Genomic DNA, 20,741 nt, shown 5'->3' on the forward strand with positions numbered 1-20,741 from the left:
TATGTTTCTTTGTGCCAGCGTTGTTGGTTTGCTTTGATGCTCTTTGTCACTTTCAGTGTAATGAAAAGAGCTGTTAGGCCACACTGTGTTCTTGTACCTCCTTGTCAAAGCCCCCTGCCGAAGATGGGAGAAGGAAGAACATGAAAATCAGTTTGAAAAGAAGGGTAGAAATGTCATCTTCTACAAAACGAAAGTTTGATTGTCCTGTATAAGGCTTGGGTTCTGCAACACAAACTGCAGTTCATCCTCAGCCAAAGCATATGTTGTTGCAAGAAAAGCCCAGATGGTTTCCCTTGTATTATTTTTTTTCACATAGCAATTTAGGTGTTTCACTCTTACTCCTATAACATTGAATGGTCAAGTGGCTTCCAAGAAGCTTGATTTCTTGTGTATCTACTGTAGCGTTTTCCCATTTTTAGTAACTATGTTGAATGACAACTTTTGTCTTGATTTCTCTGTATTGGAGAATATGCTAATACACTTTTATTTAAGCAAGGCTCAGTTTTCCCCTCAATTGTTTTTGTGGTTTGTTTTTTTATTTTTCTTCTTTCCTGACATTTATTTCTATGAAAGGCTGTGGGGAAAAATCTATTTTGCCTTGCTGCTGAGAAATAAAGCTTAGTTTAACAGGATGTGTGCACTAAAGATGTAGGCTGTTTACTTAAACTTGCTGTGGTGCTACAAAACGGATGTGAAAGAGAGTCTGCATATAAATGTGCATATCATACACAGGCACTACATAAGAAAAACTAAATAATATTTGTACAGCATTAGATATGACTTACTCTGCAATTGCTAAACAGCAGGTCAAATAAAAAAAAACAGTATTAATGAATATTGAAATAGATTAATGTGTTGGGTAAGGTGGTCCTTGAGTTGTGCTTTTCAGCATACTTAGAATCACAGAACCATTTTGGTTGGTAAAGATCTTCAAGGTCATCAACTTTTAATCTAACTCTACCAAGTGTGATGCTGAGCTGGCTCCCTCAGCAATACCATGTGTCTTACTTCTGGAAGCTTAAACCTCCAGTAAGGATAAAACATTATAAGAAAGGAGTCACTATTTGTCTTTTAGCCTGTAATAAAAACATTCACCGTTGTGTGTAGATGTGTTTAGCTGTTTGTTACTTGAATCTTGGTCTAAGTAGTCAAACCAAAACAGGTGTCACCCTTTGCTTAGACCCACAAAATACGTGTGACTGCTAACTTACTGATACCTAACAAGCTGTATAGCCAGGCCAGACCTATAGCACATCTTTATAAATCTTGATGGATGCATTTACAGCTTCTGCTGTAGATTACTAATGAAACAGAAAGTGGCTTGGGCCTCAGCTTCTGGCAGTGCTGGCATTTTGTGGTCAAAATGTCTTCTCAGTGAGCAATTTCTTCCTTTTTCAGTCTGCTGCGTATTTAATTTCCAAAATAAACTACAAAAAGTGATGATTCTGGGAGATTCAAAACAAAGTTTTTCTGTGCTAGGTAACAGATGGATTAGGATCCAGGGAGCTGATAAATACCATACTATTGGGTTCCTGAAGTAACAACACTGGAGGCATTCTGGAATAAGGTGTGGGTAAAGCTATGGCATGTAGAAAACCCAGTATTTAGATATTGAAAAAGAGTGTATGTGGATATTTGTTTATATTGAAATGGGTATTTATTTCTAAACATCTGTCTAAAAGATACTTTCCTAAGTGTCTTTTTTTTTTTGTGTGTGTCTGTGTATGACTGCTGAAGACAGAGGAACTGAGAGAATGATAGTGTCTGAAAATGAGCTCTAACACCTCGGGGAGAAAATAGCCAAGCACCATTCTGAGACTCAGAACTGCCAAGGAAGGTAGACATGACTGAGAGAAGCCCCCAGAACTCCAGCTTTAAAACACTTAGACTGCTATGCTAATGTTGTAGGACTTCTATGAACTTGAAAATGTGTGGTTTGCTTTTTGGTTTGGGGTTGTTTTCTTTTTCATTCGTGGGTACGTGACAGACTGTTCTATGGTGCAGACAGTGCCTACCTGATATTTTTTGCCCGCTTTAGTAATTTTGGCCCTAATTATTTGCCATTCTGTACTCACAATGTACATTCAACTTCTTAAGAGACTATGCATTTATATTTGTATTTTTCAGGGTTTAGAGATGAGTGAAGGGGCCACACTGCCAAACTTTATCTTCTACGGCTAGAGGCTGGTGTGAAAAATGCTGATGTCTGAAATTTCTGAAGGAACGATGAGTGTTTAGATAAGTACACAGGTTGGGAGAGGACAAAGTTAAATTTAAATCTGATTTTATTCTTTTTTTACTCAGTTTAGCTCAGTCCATGGAGTTCTGAATTTAAATGATTGGGGAATATTTTAGTGAGGGTTAACTGACTAACAAACCTCATCTCTCTTGAGAGGTTGATATTTGCTTGGCCTGTAGTGTTCTCTCTAGAATTTTCAGTTGTATGAATTTCACATTCAAGATAATAAGTAGTTTTTCAGACTTGTAGACAGTTGTTAGAGCTGATAAAAACACTGCTCCCAAAATGAAGGTAAAGAGATTAGCAAGAATCCAAAGACTTATTTAAAGTAGTGGAATATTTATAGCAAGTGTGCTATGACCATTTTTACATCTTCCATAACAATGTATGTTTGTTCATCTTTTTTTTCCCCCTTTCTTCTTATGCCACATATGGTTCAAGTACCAAGAGATTTTCTTCCCTGTTTTGATTACCACTTTTTAAAAAGTGTAGGAGGAGTAAAGGTATTTACAAAGAGACTTCCAGTGATTGAGTTAGTTATTTAATAATATCTTTTGCCTTCATAATAAAGTACTGTCACCACTAGCAACAGTTGTGCTCCATTCAGTGCATGAGTTTAGATTTATATTTATTTGATGTGGCTTTGGGGACTGAAGAGGGGCATAAAGGTTTATTTATGACTGATTTTCTGAATAACAACTTAGTTATTGAAAAGATATTGGGGGACTCATATGGGAAGAGCTTGTATCCTTTATAAGAGGAATTCTTACAAAACAAAAGCAGGCCATCTCTTAAACTTCAGTTCTAGATCATAGGTAGTGCCCTTTTTGTGAGGAGATATTTTTGTCAGGAGATATTTTTAAGAAGGAGGTATCAATGCCTACCACAATAAGATTTTGTTTCTTTATAATTGCTACTTAAGTCTTAGGCTGTTCTACTGAAGCTGTTCTTTCTTTTCCAGGCAGCTTAAGGCTAGTACCTGCATGCCAGGACAACTGCTAGGCAGGTTTTCCTAAGGCCAAATTACTCTGTATACAGGAAGAGGGAGGTGAAAAAACCTGTTGGCTGCTGCTGCTCTTAAATCTTCTTTAAAGGGATGCAATTTCAGGCTGACTCCAACACCTTCAGAGCAGTGTTTTGTCTGCATGGGATTTTGTAAATCGTGAATCTGGATATGATCCTGAAAGAAAGAACTGAGATAGGTGGGACCTGGAGAAAATACTGGAAAATACTGACCAAAACTGTCATGGGCATTTCAGATACCAAATATTCCAAGTGTGTAGGCCAAAGCTTGCCTATGGGGTTACGCCTTTGCTAATGGCCAAGGGAAAACTACTTCCTTGACAGAGTTGAAAAGCTCGTAGTTGTTTCTTGTTTTGAGCTGTGAGGGTTCTTTGAAAGGCCTGATCTGCAGGATGTGTTTTGATCACCTCCATAGCTTTCTGCCTGTAGTTATTTAAGCAATTAAATAATTAAGACCCTTTCTCTCTCTCTCTCACACACACACAAAAGTGATTCTACCATTGTAAATTGTTGCTCATGTACTTGTTTAGATGGATTCTCAGTTTGGGAGGGCTTAAAGCCACAGTTCACATAGGATGCTCTAGCCAGTCATTTTTCCATTTCCCCATTGAAGGTGTATTTCTGTGCTGGGAAAAGCATAAGGGTCAGAAGATAAGGGAGCAGAAGCCCTACGGTGTAGTTAATTAGTGTTATCATGGGAATAGGAAAGCTTTGGGTTCCAGCTTTGATCTTAGATAATTTTTTTCCTCCCCCTTATACTCAATACTATGCAATGAGAGTGTGTGTATGTAGACAAGTGGTTCATCTCTCAGCTGTTCATCTTAATGTTAACTACTGGGATTCTGTGCTTTCAGATTTGTTTTCCTGGTGCTGAGTTAAGACTTTGATTTCTCTATTCTCTTTATACAGGCCAAGATGAAATGATGGAGGTTATGCTGTTTACCCTCTTTGAAATGTTCATATATAAGCCATTTACAAATATCACTGCAGAAATGACAGGGAGCCTTTCAGAATTTCATGCAAGATTAGTGTGAATTCAGGTGGGAGATCTGTTTAATGCACTTTTTCTTTTCTGTAGGTTTGCAGTCTTGCAAGAGATCAGTTTGAAGTGAAGAAAATTGAGGAAGTATCCTGAAGAAACGGATGTTCTCCACTGGCTGGCTCACCCCAGATGTAGGGGGCTTTGTTGCATCCTGACCTGATTTCTAGATGACCGTGTGGGGCAACGTTCGGAATGAAGCTGCCATCATGTCATCCACTGACAACGGCACTGATATTGGGGAATTTTTGGCCAACATTAACTTGGGGCAGTACTTGCCTAACTTTAAGGAGTATGGCTGTAACGTTGTGACAGATTGTGTGGGAATCGATAACAGCGTGCTTCAACAAATGGGAGTCTTGCCTACAGGGCACCGCAGAAGGATACTGAAGCAGTTAGACACCATACTAAAGAAGTTAGACACCCCTCTTTCCAAAATGAAAGGAAATTCTCTCCTCTGTGAAAATCTAAAATTCAAAGACTTGAAAGCTCTAGAAGAGAAGCAATATTCCTCCTCAGATCAGGAGTCTCCAGCAAGTGCTTCAAGTGTAGATGGGCCCAGCTTGATACCTGCAACATTGTCAGAACACCTTAGCAAAGCTTACATTGATAAAGAAAGGTTTGAACTTGCAGAGCAAAACTCATCAGAGGCAAATGATGACAGCTTAACAAGCTCAGATTTTTCTAGTTTATACCAGAATTCAGACAGCATACTCAAAGCCATCAGTCTAAGTGGAAACACTAAGACAAATACTCAGACAGATAAACCACTGGAAGAAGCTGCTGCATACCAAGCTGATGAGCACTTGGCTGGCTCTTTGACACATGGTGATCCTCCTTCATTTGCTTATTCATGTGAGACAAAATGCAATGAAAACAAACATCTCATGTGTGCAGATGATGATTTATCTGACAGTGAGCCAAAATCTCCATTCTTTAAGTTTAAAGGAGAAATGATAGACAATGACTTATACGATTCTTGTGCACAAAACTGCACGAAGGTGTTTCCAAGGGCGAGCAGATCTTTCATATTAAGGCATCGACCTGTACCAGAAATTCCTGAATTGAGTAAAGTTCAAGCTTCCTCAAGGTAAATGCTGTTTCTTTCTAATCAAGAATTGCTTTCATTGTAGAAATTATGGTTTGGGGTTTCTCACAGTTGGGTTTTTGTTTTTAAGTGTCATTTTGTTGTGGACTTTTTTTTATAACATGCTCTAAATACACTGACCCTGGTGTAAATGTTGCCAAATTCATGTTGCAAGTTCAAAATGCAAATGAGGGTATAAAGGGAGTTTTTAGAACAGTGTCTCCTTTATAACCTCTCCAATCATCTCTGCGTCTCCTTGTTCTCAGCGAAAGAAATCTTTCTTTCTTTAGACATAGCCCTTGTTAAGATCAAGTATATCAAGCATTTGCTAAAAATTAATCTGTATGCTAAGACCAGGAGGAATGGAAATACGGAAGTGTTACAAAAGTAACAGAAAATCTGTTGAATCTCTTCCCAACCAAAACATTGCTTGTAATACTAATTAGACTGTAACTCCAGCCTTTCTCATGAAATGCTGATCCGTCCCAGAAAAATGGGGCCAAAATGGTGATTTCAAGAGGGATAAAATGTCACCTTAAAGTACCAAAATCTGGTTCTTGTTGATTTTTATTGGGGTTTGTTTGTTTGTTTGTTTTTTTGGTTGTTGGTTTTTGTTGTGTTTTTTTTGTTGTAATGAGACAACAATTACTGTGAAACACAAATATTTAGGTTGTCTTAGTTGTACCTTTCAAGACATGCTGTTCTTGGGAAATGCTAGTTTATTATTTTGTGTAAGTAACTTGTAAGAAAGATCTAGCAAGTTTTACACACCTGCACCTTCCAAATGTTGGCTTTATTTCCTTCTAAAATACAGAGCAAAATTTAGACAACCCTTCTGTGCATTGCATGGATTAGATACCCTGTAAACAAAGCAAGATGTGTCTGATACAGTTGCATGCATAACAAGATGATTACAAGAGAATATGATGTCTAAGCCTTAAAGCATGCAACATTCATGTGTAATTTTTTTTTTTTAAATGTTTTAAATTAGAATGGGATGTTTGAGAATAGGGCTCATTCATCCTGGAGAAGAGGAGGCTCCAGGGAGACCTGCTATCAGCCTTCCAGTATTCAAAGGGGGCTACAGGAGAGCTGGAGAGGGACTTTTGACAGAGGTGTGGAGTGACAGGACAAGGGGTAATGGCTTCAAACTGGAAGAAGCTTGATTTAGATGACACCTGAGGAGGAAACTCTTCCTTGTGAGGGTGGTGAGGCCGTTGGACCAAGTTGCCCAGAGAAGTTGTGGAGGTTCCAAGGTGGAAGTGTTAAAAGCCAGGTTGGATGAGGCCTTGAGTTGCCTGGTCTAGTAGGAACTCTCACTCCCTGTCCATGGCAGGGGATTTTGAAGGTCCCTTCCAACCCAAACCATTCTATGCCTCTATGATTTTGTGGAGGAGAAAATTGTTTTGAAGTGGGTCTAAAAAAAAGAACTTTCTTCAAGATGGCTCTTAGATTACTTTCTAAACTGGCTGCTACTTAACTATTAACTCAGAAAATGTAAGCTGGTCTAAGGTGTTGGCTTGTCCAACCTTTAGCTTTTAAAGGTCCTTATAGTACAAAAAAATTTTTGAGGCATTATATCAGGGAAAAAAAAAGTGGAAAAAGGGAAAGAAAAAAGGAATGATGTGGGAGGCTGTTAGAGTGCATGGAATCATTGGATAGCTCTGTGCTGGATTGATGAGGATAATATTGAACAGAATCCAGCAGACTTTGTTATGATAAATTACACAGGACAGTTTGAGTTTGTTTCAAAATATTCTTGTGATGTGGGTGTGGATTTTTCTGCCTTCAGAATAGTTGAGTTCATAACCTGAATCCACAAATTAGCGAGTAGCACTTATTGTCTTGAGTAAGCATTAGTTGTAGCTTGTTTGGCAAAAATAAGATGGAATGTAGAGGAAAAAGTCTGATGTTAGAATTTAACACCAGGAATGTCTTACTGAAAGTCATGGCGTTTGAATGTTAAAAACATTAAACACTGAATGTGCAGCTGATCACAGCATTGCAGGCTGTGTAAACAAAGACTATTTCCCCCACAAATTTAATTTGTGACTTTTTTTTATTCTAACTATAATCTTATACTCCCCATGCCGCTTAAGTGTAAAACAGGGAAGGGAAAAAAAATCATTCAAAGGCATATGCAAAATGTTGTGGGTGTAGCCATATCCAAATCATTGGGTAGCACTTTTTTTTCTTTACTCAAATTTTCTGTTTTTTTAAAACCACTAGCAGTGCCTGGAAGGGATGTGTCTGAGAGTGTTTTATATTTCTCTTGTCTTTTTCATCTACATATCTCAGCAGTTAGAAACATAATTAGCAAGTTTATACATGCCCTAAATGCAGAGTTTTCCCAGCGTTTGTGAGTCTCTTTTAGATTACTAAAAGAAGTCGGTATTAAATAGGAGAATACAACTGGTTGGTTGAACAGATGGAAGGGCCAAGATTCTTTGCAACAACTTTTATGTGCCTTAACAAATATTTCATCAGTGCCTTCTAAATCACCAGAACTTGAATGTAAACAACTTTCAGTGAGGAGTAGCTTTAAGTTAACTTTCATAGAGTGATTATCCCTTCACAATACGAGAAAGCTGTTCCTGCTGAGCTGAAATGGGAACCTCATCTTTAAAAGAGAGCAATAACTAGCTGCTCAGAGAGTACTCTTAAAATCTGTTGAGAAACAGCCATCCAGTAGAGAGCATATGCTCTATTTGTAGTTTTCCTAACCTGGAAGTAAATACTCCAAATCCTTGTCCATTAGTGCCTGATGGGTGACTGGGTCTCTAACTTCATTACCCACCATTTTGATGTGTGAGCTCCAGCTCATCTTTTCTCTATCATTATACTCCAGTTACAACAATATGGAAATCCTCAAGAACAAGTTGCAGTCTGTCTGAGGAAGATCAAGGCTAAGCCAACTTGAAACAGGACTTAAGTTTCATAGAAATATTCTGATAACCTTGCTGAATATTCTTTTAGAGGCAAAGAAATAATAGGGAAGTTTGAAACAACAGCTTGCCTCGATATGTTCCTGTCTGGCCTGCCCTAGGTGATCCTGCTTTGGCAGCGGGGTCAGACCAGATGATCTCCAGAAGTCCCTTCCAGCCCTTACTATTCTATGATCTTTAACCTCAGAAAAAAATGTCTTAAAGAATTGCACAGACAAACAGTCTCAGCCAATTTTTGTTGATAGATGATGGTTTTACCCTTACTAGACTGTGTGAAGGTTTTTCCATGGAGGCAGAGAAAATCTGCTGAAATCATCAAGGGGAGCTCAAGCTTTCCTTCTAGTCTTCCACAGATATGTGTCATTAAATTTATATGCAAGGAAATGCTTTTCTCATGATACCTTTTGTGCCTTCTGGCACAAGAAGTTTGTACTGTGGCTCTCCTCATGCCCTTTAGTAGTGCTGTGGCTGTGTCACTTCTTATTATTAATCATATGCTTGCCTCTCTGGCAACTACCTCTGCTTCTCTGTGCCTCACTTGAGTTCCTGGCTCATGGCTGTAACAAAACATGCTCTCAGCTGTTTTTTTGTTTGCTTTTTTCCCCTTCTTTGAGATATGTGGCTTTGCTGAGGGATGCAGAATTAAAAACAGAAAAGTGATGATTACGTGATGTTCTTGGTAGTGGAGTAATGGTGTGGATTTTAGTAGTGGTTTGGTTCAAGCTGAGTATTGAAGTGGTCTAGTTACACTAGATTCTTGTCAGCTAGGCTTTTCCTTCTTGTCATAACGTGGCTCTGCAGCACATGGTTTAATGGCCACGGTGGTGTTAAGTTGATGGCTGGACTCGATCTTAGAGGTCTTTTCCAACAGAAAAAGTTCTGTGATTCTATGACCTCTCTGTTGATACGGAATTAATATTGATCACTTTAAAAGTGCTGGATTTTTAAAGGGGATTGCAAATAATCTTCCAAAAGGGAATTGATCTTCATTAGACAAAGTCATCACTCTTCCTGAGACCCTGCATTCTCTATTTAAGTCTTCAGTTTTCCATGTGGTTTCCCAGCCATTTTGTAGAACAGAACAAATGGTTCAACACAGTGAGTTGGAAGTTTCAGGGCCTCTTGTGATACTTTTTGTGTAAGTTCCTTCTTCCATACTGACAGGAGTGAAAAACTGAGGCTTTTAAAGACAAAATAGTGAAAGTAATGCAATGGATGGAGGTAACCACTGACATGTCTTTAGCATAAGATTAAAGGTAATAAATGAACACGAGCCAGGAGTGTGCCCAGGTGGCCAGCACCAGAACAAGAGGACGCAGTCTCAAGCTGTGCCAGGGGAGGTTTAGGCTGGAGGTTAGGAATAAGTTCTTCATAGAAAGAGTGATTGGCCATTGGAATGGGCTGTCCAGGGAGGTGGTGGAGTCACCATCACTGGAGGTGTTTAGGAAGAGAATGGATGGGGTGCTTGGTGCCATGGTTTAGTTGATTAGATAGTGTTGGATGATTGGTTGGACTCAATGATCTCAAAGGTCTTTTCCAACCTGGTTAATTCTATTCTATTCTATATATAGGATAGCTTCAGAGAGTTTGGATGCTTGGCTTCATGTCATTTAGCAGTCCCTCTCAGGTGCAATAGCTACTGTTGCATCATTCTGAGCTGCCATCTGTTCAAAGGTGAAGCTGAGGCAGATTGATGTTGTGGTCATGACTACATTTGTTATACCAAATTCTACACGTGTAAAATTTCAGGCTTTTAGAGTGTTTTTATTATATCCCCCAACTTTGCTACCTGTATTATCTACTGAGGAGATGCCTCTGATTCTTTATTAGAATAAATAGACCAAAAGTAATTCTGAAAATATGCTGAGTCTGGAGTGAAATAGAAATAAACAGATAACAATGCTTGTCTTGGGCAGGCACAACTCAGGCAGAAGCTGTAGTTGAAACTTCTCACTTGGTGCTGATACTCTTCAGACTCCATTACTTAACATGAAAGTGATCAAGACTGCAGTGAGGTACCCCAGCTGGTGCTCCAAGTGTCTCTCTACTCTGTGTTTTGCCCCACAGCAAATTTTTAAATAGAGAGAAGCTGCTCTCTCTCTCTCTTTCCATGTGGTCAAGCATCAGCATTTACTTCAAGCAATCTGTGACGCCAAAGCTCTCACACAGCATGCTTAGAGAGCTTTTGTCTATTTGCATTATGGGAGGGTTAGTTCTTGAGACTGAAAAGAAAACATGTTTTGCATGAGCTTGAAAACAAAAGCTTCATTCATTTAAAACTCAGCAAATGGAAGCAAGTCAAGTCTTTGAAGTGCTCAATCCTGGCTCTCACCCCTTTCCCTTACTTTATTCAATATACTTCTGTTACCTCACAAACAAACCAGCTCAGCCCAGTGCAAGGCTCTCACCTTTTCAGTCTCTCAGTCTTTAGTAAGGCCACTTGCTGTCTCATCACACCCTTTCATCCTGTTTATGTGTAAGAAAAGTGTGGTGGAAGGGAAGACAACCACAGGCAGAGCCACATCAAGTACCTCTTCATATATGAAAATAACGGCCCTTAATCCCCACAGTTGCAACTGAGTGATAATTTAATTGAAATTATTACTCTATCTTTGTAAAATCACTTTGTGATTAGCAGAACATTATTAATCTGAAGAGCTATTTAAGCATGGAGAGGATTAAAGTCAGAGATTGGTGTAGATATAAGACTATCTGTTTTTTCAGTTTTATTTGCCCCCCAGTGAAGCCTTCAGTATTTTTCTGTCTTTTAGTCCAGGTATTCAGTTTGTCCTGGATTAAAGGACAGGTACAAATAACTACCTAACTATTCTGTCCTATGGAGCATTGTCAAATAATTATCATTTTATAGCTTGAAAAATATGTTGTTTATTACACATAACCTTTCAAGCAGATATTCAAAGTGAACTTGTTTCATTTCTTTTAAAAATAGAGATAGCTTTTGCTTGACATAAGTTAGAACTTTGTTTTCCAGAAATGACAAAAAGGTCTTATTACTGGGAAAAAAAGCCAATACTCTTATTAGCAGGTTTTCTTGCTGTGTGTACATACATCCAGGAGCATAATAAAGAATCACAAGCCTTGAAAAAATACATGGATTAAAAAACTTAGGTCTCTAGAAGATGACTTACTAGTTTTCATTTCCTGGTGTATTTGTCTTCACCCCTTGCTATTACTATTACCCACTTCTAAATCCATCCACCCTGAAACTAAGCCAATGACTCACTTCTGTTTTACATAAGGAAGAAAGTAATCATTTTAAAAGCTCTTTGAGTCAAAGTTGCTTATCTATATCTCTAATTTATGGTAATGCTATTAATAGCCTCACAAAAAAAATCGCAACCTAACAATAAAAAAAAAATCTGGTCTGTGTTGAAAAAAATCGGTGATTGGTTTTTTTGGTTTGGTTTGGGTTTTTGGTAAGCATACCAGGTTATTCAAAATTAGCAAAGTACAAACATATGAAGTTAGTTTGTTAATGTGGCTTCGGTAGATATAACTACATCAGTTGTAGTCGAAGGTGAGAAGGACCTTTCTCAAACTTCAAAAAGTCTTTGCTATGTGGATTTTGTAATTACAGCTCAGGAATTAAACAGTTATGGGAGCTAGGTCGTGATCCACCTTGACTACTCAAAACTCAATGTTTTCTAAAACCAGAATTTTGCAAAAGCATAGAATGGTAGACTGGTTTGGGTTGCAAGAGACTTTAAGGGTCATCCAGTTCCAACCCTGTACCAGGAGGCAGTGGCACACGCTTCCTATTAGACCAGCTTGCTCAAAGCTCCATCCAAAATGATCGTCAACACTCCCACGCTTGCAGCCTCCACAGCTTCTTTGGAGAACCTGTTCCAGTGTCTCAACACCCTCATGGGGAAGAATTTCTTCCTAATGTTTCATCTAAACTGAGCTTCTTCTAGGTTGAATCCATCACCCCTCATCCTGTCACACTCCAAGCCTGTGTCAAAAATCCCTCTCCAGATCTTCTGTAGCCCCCCTTATATAGTGAAAGGCTACTAGAAGGTCTCCCTGGAGCCTTTTCTTCTGGCCGAACAACCCCAACTCTGTCAGCCTGTCAGCGGGAAACTTAATATAACCTGGGTGAGAGCTGACATGTCACGTAACTTTTTAAGGTGTGACTTCTGTCTTGGAATGAATCTAATAATTAGGCATGGATTAAACATTGTATGAAATAGTAGTCCATAAAAATGTATGCTTCTAACATAGAGAAACACCTGCCCGTAAGCTGGAGTACTTCCAATCAGACTTCACGGGACACTGCTGCTGAAGTTTTCAAGATAACTTGATAACTCTTAGAAGAATGGAATTTCTAAACATGTCATTGGGGGGAAACAAAAACGATGACTATGGATATTTTTAATAAAACATACCTTACCTTTGGCTTTGAAGGGTGGAGAACCTGCAAACTTAAAAAAAAATAAAAATTAGGGGTCTTGAATGTTGCTTTTCAGTCGCTAAATTCTCTAAGGATGCATGAGGATATGTATCGCTTATTTCAGGCTGACAAAATGAAATGAAGAGGAAATGCTACTAATTATTCATTTTTACAGAACGAGATCAGAGCCTGGCTGAAAACATTTCTAATGCAGCCTGGTAGAATGGTGGAGATGGGTTAGACATGTACAAATTCAGGCATATTTGTTCCTGTCTTGTTCTTAGGAGCTGGCACAACACTAATAATCCAATATTCTTTCTGTGGGGATACATTTTTCTATATCTACAAAATGTACAGTTGCAGTGTCCTTCATGTCTTGGACTGAAAACTTTAAAGGGAAAAAAATCAACTGAAAAGATCAAAACATTACAGCAATTTATTATTTTTTTTTTCTTCCTCAGTGTTTCAGAGCATCTTTTGCCTGGATTGCCATGCCCAGGCTGTCTTTGAGCTTAAATTAGACTCTCATCGTTCATGCTTCTTTAGATGCAGTCATTGGTAATCAGGGTGAAGGAAAAGAAGGGGAAAGAGTGGTGGGTCTCTGTGTTTACCTCCAGTTGTAAACCCAAACCACCACCAAACTCGGGGTCTGTGGTCACAGAGGTGTTCAGTGACATCAAGGGGAGGAAGCATGTTATTGGGTGACTTTTAAATCAGAAATTTTCCCAAGACTTGAAGCTGACTCTGTCTATTTTTGTGTCTAATGTTAATAGTTTCACTGCATTAAGTTGTTTTTGCTTCACTTCTGGGAAATTGCACTTAATGTTTTCATTTTATGCTTTGTTTTGTTCAAGTTCCCTTCAGAGAAGAAGAAATGTGGATCTTGTAAATATTTCCTGCACTGGGAGGCAAAGTTCACAAAACAGTGAGTTAAGCATTTATATCTTGAATATTGAGGAACAACAAAGCTCAGACCAGAAGCTGTCTCAAATGAGTATTCACTTGCTTGTTTTAAGAAATGCTGGGCTTCTGGAAAGTTTGGAGAAAGTGATGTCTGTAATTGCAGACCATTTAACCACTAATGTGTTTTTTAAAGTTTTTGGTTATGAGCTAATCAAATGAAATTTAGCAAATCCAATCTTAAAGCCACATTTGTTTGAAGAGACATTTATTTATTATTATTTCTTTAGTCTCCAGTATTTTGAGTTTCTGAGTTTAGATCCAGATTGTGCTTGGTTGGTGGTTTTTTTTCTTAAGCATGTAGCTTTTTCATGAAAGATCTATTCCTGACTAATGCTGCTTGAATTGTTACTGCTCATAGCTCCAGGAAATAACAGGAAATTAATTGTATTAAATGGTTTACTGGGAGAGTTTAGAAGTCTTGTGCAGTCAGTTGTAAACACAAGTTCTTTGATATCCCAGAGTTATGTCTTGTTCGAAGTTATGTATATTAATTACAAGCAAATGCTTGGTGACAAAATGAATATGGTGCACAAATGAGGCTTTGTGTGTTTGGGGGTTGGGGTTCTTTGTGCTTGTATTTTAATTCGGAATAAGACACTTTGCAGCTATTGGTCCTAAGAGTATGCAACAAACAGGGTTTTATTGTAGTGAGATGCAGGATAGGAAAAACGAATGCCTGTATAGCAAGTTAGATTCAAATTATCTAGTCATTGTCGTAGTGTCTGGGGTAGGAAAAGGTGCCTGGAGTTGAGTAAGAAGTGGGAAATTATTTCTTGCCCTTCAAAATTGATTTTTTTTTTTTTTTTTCTGAGGAGAACAGAGAAACCACTAGCAGAAAAATCTGTGTCCCTTGTTGATTTTGTTAGTGCTTTAGTAGAGCACTGCACTGTATGACTCTCTTTTTTTCTTTTGCTTTAAGAAACTTCCACAGAAGAAAAGCCACCTGTCATCTCTCCTTATGGGGAAACTTTTATTTCTGACAACACTAAAGATGCTAAAGTAAGTTGAGAAGCCTGGTTATAAATGGTCTGTCTTCACTTTAATCTTATTGTCATGTGTTTTCATTGCCTTTAATTCTTTCTTTCTCTGCTTTTTTCCATTTCCTGCTACTTTTCTGTCTTTTTAGGTACATGCAAATGGTTTAGAAGGTAAATACACAGAGGCAATAGGAAAGCTGTGGTGTCTGTTGGGTTGTATTGTTGTGTGGGTTTTTTATTGTTGGGTTTTTTTTTTTGTCTTTTCACACAACGTAGGACAGATAATTTATTATTATTTTAATGCCTAGAGCTGCCATGTCAAATACCTGTGAGTTACAAGCAATTACAGATTGCCTTGATGAGTTCTTTTTGCCCTCTTAAGTGCAGTGGTGTATTGTGATACTTTGTTTCTGAATGAAGTTAAGTGGTGGGTAACTGTTAGAATTGATTAGTAAAGGTTTTTTCTCACCTCTGATACTTGCATATCAAGACTGAGTATCTCTGCACAGGCTTGTGTATATCCTTTGAAAGCTTCTTACACATTAGTTTAGGTGATCTCATGGTTGCTTTTGGCCATACTCTTTTTCCATGTCTGCATCTGAAAATTCTCATAAGTTCTGATATTTTTCATGTATCCCCTAAACTTGCTTTATAATCAGAATTCACTTTTATTATAGGATTCTTGGAGTGTTGCAGGCAGTATTTGGTGGTGTGGCATTTGGACAGACTCCTGAATTGTGTGGAGATCTAGGAGGTGAATTAGCTATGTGAGGCATCTGCCAAATGGGGTGAATCCCAGCTCCTGCTTCTGTCTCAGCAGGATTCAGGCTGGAAACTTTTAATTCTATGATTGCTTGCACTTGTCCCAGCTGATCCCAAGCTACAGAGTTTAAAAAACCCAGTAAATTATTCTTAATTTCTGTTCTGGCCTTCACTCTAGTGTTTGTTGGGGTTTTGTTTGTTTGTTTGTTAGTTTGTTTTAAAGCTATTGTAAACTGTTGTCTACAATGAAAGCTGCTTAGATGGGTTTTTCCTTTACCAATTTTCATTTGCTAAGAATGGATCAGTGAAAACAAATGGTTCAAATTTCATCTTGTAATGGGAGTGGTTTTAGAAACGTATAAAAAAATGGTCTCTATTTTCAATGTGTACTTTCTTTCCTTTGCAAATATGTTGTGCCTCTTTTTTTTTTTGTGTTGACATTTTAAGGAGGCACCAGGTCTTGTTTCTCTTTCTAATTCTGCTTTCTGGCTTTTGAGCTTTGGTTTTCTTTCCTTGTGTACAGAGTCTTGTCTGTGACAGTTCCTGTTCTCTGTGTCAATGTCTTTAAAAAATCAAAATTGAAGTTCTTTGTAACGAGTTCAGTGACATAAACAGATTTTCTAGGTAAAGTTTCCTACCTTTCTTGTTACTTTTTAGCTTTACTCTGTACAGCTCATTGAAGTGGTTGGTTATAAAAGAGCATAACCAGGAAGGCTGTCAGTTATATTTCCTATTTTTACAAAAGCACCAAATGCCAAAATTACCATACTATTAAACTGGGTTAGCTGCTTGGGATACAACTCCTCTTTCTGCTGGTTGCAGAATCACAATTAATGCAGTTTATTAGAACACACTTAGCCTGAGCTGAAGACTTGGGTTTTAGTTATTAAGCTTCACATATGTGAACAGTTTTTTTGAGTTGTATTTATCACAGGCCTGCTGGCAACTTCACAGTTAATTTCAGTTCCATTAGAACTTAATTGCAGGCAAAGGTCGTAAAGAAGAACCATAAAGCAAAGGTCCTAAGGATGCATTCTGCTTTCTGATTATTTTTTTTTTTCACTAGGTATCAAGTATTTTAGGAACAAATGACAAAGTTTAGATAACACTGTGGGGTATTTGAGATTTTTAGGACTTGTAATTGCTGCTGTAGTTTAAAAGATAACCTCACATGAGAATACAGTTTCTCTGTATGCAAGAAAATGTAACAAATTGTTATGCTGACTGACTGAAGTTTGTTCCAAGGCTCATAAGGTGGCCATTGCCCTTCTTCCTGCTTCACTGGGGTAAAGAAAAGGCTTCTGCAGGCTTTTATAAAGGGAGTGTCTGTAGAAGTAGGTAATGAGTCACTACGGACAGGAGGTAAGTGAGCATGAAAGAGCTGGGAGTTGAGTTTATAAAGAAAACATGTGTTTGACTTGGGTCAGGAAGAAAGACAACTCGAAATAGAAACCTCTAAAGGGCAACACTGCAGAAGAAATTGCCAGGGATCCAAAGGAGGCAGACTTCGTACATACCTGCTGTAGGCAGTAAGTGAAAAATCTCGGTCATGTTAGTGTTGATTAGGCCCTTACAGGGTTTAATCCTGACCATGCTAAAGGTCAGTGAGTGGAGGAGCTCAGAATGTAGCCCAGAAATCTGCTGAGAGTCCTGTGTGAAAATACACTCTTTCCGGTTCTGGTGTTAAAATATCATAGCATGGTTAAAATTACCTTCAGTGTGATCCCATGGAACCTTAAGGTGGGTCTTGGGCAACCTAGTTAAGTGGAAGGTGTCCCTGCCCATGGCAGGGAGTGATTGAAACTAGATTAAGGTCCCTTCCAACCCAAACCATTCTATAAACTTGATGAAGGTACTTCTGTTTAATACATACTGGTATAAAAATGGCACAAATAAAAATCCAAATAGATAGAGCTGGTTTATTGTATCCAATTGAAGAGTCAAATATATTAGAATTCCTTCACACAAAACCAGAATTCTAATGAGTTCAGTCCTCAAGAGTGAAGTTTTGGCTTTATTTCTTGCTGTAGAGTGTCAGACTAAAACATGCATATTGAGTCCAGTAAGCTATGTGAGCTCCTAAGCATTTTGATAGTGTGGAGTGCTGGCCAGATTGCAAATCTTAACTGCTTAATTGCAAGAACTCTGAGTATTTTAAAAGAGGGCATTTATCTTTATGGGCCTGTTGTAAAATTGTATTGCCAAACCACAATTCAAGAATCAGCCTGAGGAGAAATGTGTGATATTAGTCTGAATAGAAGACTAAGGTGCTATCTCTTACGGAAGGTATCTGTCCTGAATGGCATTGAGTCTTTGTTTCATGTAGCCTCAGTCTCAGTGCTGCTGATGCAGTCTGTGTTTCAGGTTTGTGTTTAGATTCACTGGAACAGGGCACAGTTGGACTGGATATTAGGAAGAAATTCTTTAGAGTGAGGGTGGTGAGACACTGGAACAGGTTGTCCAGGAAGGTTGTGGATGCTCCCTCCCTGGAGGTGTTCAAAGCCAGGCTGGATGAGGCCTTGGGCAGCCTGATTTAGTGGCAAGTGTCCTTGCCTGTGCCATTCTATAATCTATGATTCACAACTTGCTGCTGTGATCAAGACTAACTGTTAGAAAAAGCTTCAACCAAAAATGTATCTGAACTGCTTCCTGTTTGAAAGTGAAGGATTTGTATCCATGTCTGCAAGTAGGCAGTTCCACCTCTCTGAGATTCAGAAGCTACATTTCTTCCTTAAGATTAGGTGTTTCCTGTGTGCTATGCCTCAGTAGGAACAGTTCATTTTTAGAGACAGTTTCTTTTAGGAAATACTTCTCTCTGTAAAGGTGTCTGCGGGAGAAAATGCTGCTGCTAGTTACTGTTGTATAGTACATTGGAGATTTGCAGGAGGTGGAAGATGAGAGTTTAATCTCATCTTGAATCTGAGCATCTTGCGGAGTGATTCTGTAACCCACACACTGGAAATGCTTGGGATTTAATTGGGGTGAGTTATGGATCTTTGTGAGCAAATAGAACTCCCTGTCCCCACAGCCTGTCTTTGTGGGCTTCTACATTTTCAAATATGCTGGCAATAGAAATGGATTTTTTGGTTATTGCTGGTGAGTTCTCAGGCTCCCTGAATCCATCTGCCCAAGTGCTGGATTTAAGGGCAACAAAGCTGGTGAAAGGTCTGGAGAACAAGCTGGCTGAAGCAGCCAGGATTGTTTAGTCTGCAGAAGAGGAGGATGAAGGGAGATCTTACTGCTCTCTACAGCTACCTAAAAGGAGGTTGGAGTGAGGTGGGTGTTGGTCTCTTCTTCCTAGTATCAGGTGCTAGAATGAGAGGAAATGGCCTGAAATTGTGCCAGGGGAAGTTTAGTTTGGGTACTAGGAAAAATCTGTTTTCTCTAAGAATGGTCAGGCGTTGGAACAGGCTGTCCAGGGAGATGGTGGAGTCACCGTCCCTGGAGGTGTTAAATGAAATGTGTGGATGTGGCACTTCTGGACGTAGTTTAATGGCCATAGTGGTGTTGGGTTGATGGTTGGATGAGAGGATCTTAGAGGTCTTTTTCAATTGAAACAATTCTGTGATTGTGGTGTGGGCACAAACAGGACATAATGCTGTTCTCAGAATGTTTCAGGAGAGGGAAGAAGTGGGTAGGTGGTTGCATCCTGATAAACAGACAGAGATAAAAGACACTGACCATTTTTAGTCCGAAGATGCTTCCTGGGCAATGACATCAGCCTCCTGAGTACTGTGTAGAAGTGGGACACTGCCATTTCCCCTTCTTCTTTGAAATTGTAGTAATCCAAGCATTTTCCTAACTCAAAAGCCACCTGTTCACTGCTTTTCTTTTGAGATTGTTTGCCATATGAGTATTTTGTTTTGAAAATTGTTTTTGTCTAATCCTTGGTTCTTCAATGTAGCGGCCAATGACATCCTGGGGTATATTAGAAGGAGTGTGGTAGAGAGAGGTTCTCCTCCCTCTCTGTCTTAGTGAGGTTCTAGCTGGAATATTATGTCCAGTTCTGGCCCCCTCAGTTCTAGAAGGGAAGGGAGCTGCTTGAAAGAATCCAGTACAGATACACAAGGATGCTGAATAGAGGGAAGGCTGAGGGAGCTGGGTCTCTTTAGCTTGCAGAGGAGGAGACTGAGGAGTGACCTCATTCATGTTTATGAAGATGTGAAGGGCAGTGCTGAGTGGACAGGGCCAGGCTCTGCTTGGTGATGTCCAATGATAGGACAAGGAGCAGTGGGTGCAAGCTGGAGCATTGCATATTCCTCATGAAGATAAGGAAAAGCTTTTTCACTGTGAGGGTGATAGAGAACTGGAACAGGCTGTCCAGAGAGGTTGTGGAGCCTTCTTTACAGGAGACATTCACAACCTGCTCTAGGTGATCCTGCTCTGGCAGGGGGGTTGGACTAGCTGATCTTTTAAGGCCCCTTCCAACCCCTAACATTCTGTGATTCTATATGTGATTCTGTGGTGTGTGGGTGGTGGTGATACAAAATGTTCAGAGGGCCAAACATATACTTACATGTCTTGCCAAAACTGACAGAAGAGACTATATGTAATTTTGGATGAAGACTTGTCTGAGGCTTCTTATCTCTTTTTCCCTTTAAACAAATCTCTGGTGGCAGCCACTGCACAGAATTTTCAATTTGTTGTTGTTTTTTTGTGTGTTTATTTTCTAATGGGTCTGACTGGCAGAGGAAGGCAGACTCTTCACCTCTGTTTATCCTTGGAGCAGCCTGTGATTTCTTCAATCTTTACTGCAGTGTGCACACACTCAGCTTTGGGCTATGTGCTTTTTTTAAGCTTGCCTTTTCTTGTTGCCAAGGTACAGCCCTCAAGGTGAGGTGCTGCTGCTCAGAAAACAAATGGCAACCATTCCGAAAGCACATCCACTTGTGGTTTTTTTCTGCCACCCTTCAGCTCAGTGACATACACATCAAAGCTTAAATGAGTCAATTAAAATGCTGCCATCAGAGAGCACAAAGATGTTCATTTTAGTTGTTTATTTGTTGGTTGGTTGTTTTTTTTTTTCTGTGAAGGAAGGAAGATGAGCATTGAGAAGCTTAGTAATGCAACATGATTGTCAGATCAAGTTTGGGAAGTGTGAAATGTAATGTTCTTGAACAGTGTTAACCTTGACATTTTGTACACTGCAAGCAGTTTGTGATAAAGATTTCTAAACAAACATTAATAAATGTGCCTTTTAGGGCGAGGAGCTTGGCAAGAAAATGCAAGATGTGGCTGATAAGTGCGAGTTCAGTGTTGCTGTACGAATTTGAATTTATCTTTAGTGTACCGTGA

The 20,741-nt window shown here is 39.0% G+C and overlaps 1 protein-coding gene across 1 annotated transcript in view; it reads left to right on the forward strand.

Moving 5' to 3' along the window:
* Nucleotides 1–4,465: 4,465 nt before the first annotated feature.
* The window catches only part of ARAP2 (ArfGAP with RhoGAP domain, ankyrin repeat and PH domain 2), a 127,057-nt gene continuing 110,781 nt past the window's right edge, over nt 4,466–20,741 (forward strand). Inside the window, exons 1-3 of the mRNA XM_009896550.2 lie at nt 4,466–5,391; nt 13,599–13,669; nt 14,627–14,706. Of these exons, the coding sequence (XP_009894852.2) occupies nt 4,472–5,391; nt 13,599–13,669; nt 14,627–14,706 (1,071 nt within the window). The 5' untranslated portion in view covers nt 4,466–4,471. The remainder of the gene's footprint in view (nt 5,392–13,598; nt 13,670–14,626; nt 14,707–20,741) is intronic.

This window comes from Dryobates pubescens, chromosome 1 (genome assembly GCF_014839835.1).
Source record: "Dryobates pubescens isolate bDryPub1 chromosome 1, bDryPub1.pri, whole genome shotgun sequence".
Lineage (NCBI taxonomy): Eukaryota > Metazoa > Chordata > Aves > Piciformes > Picidae > Dryobates > Dryobates pubescens.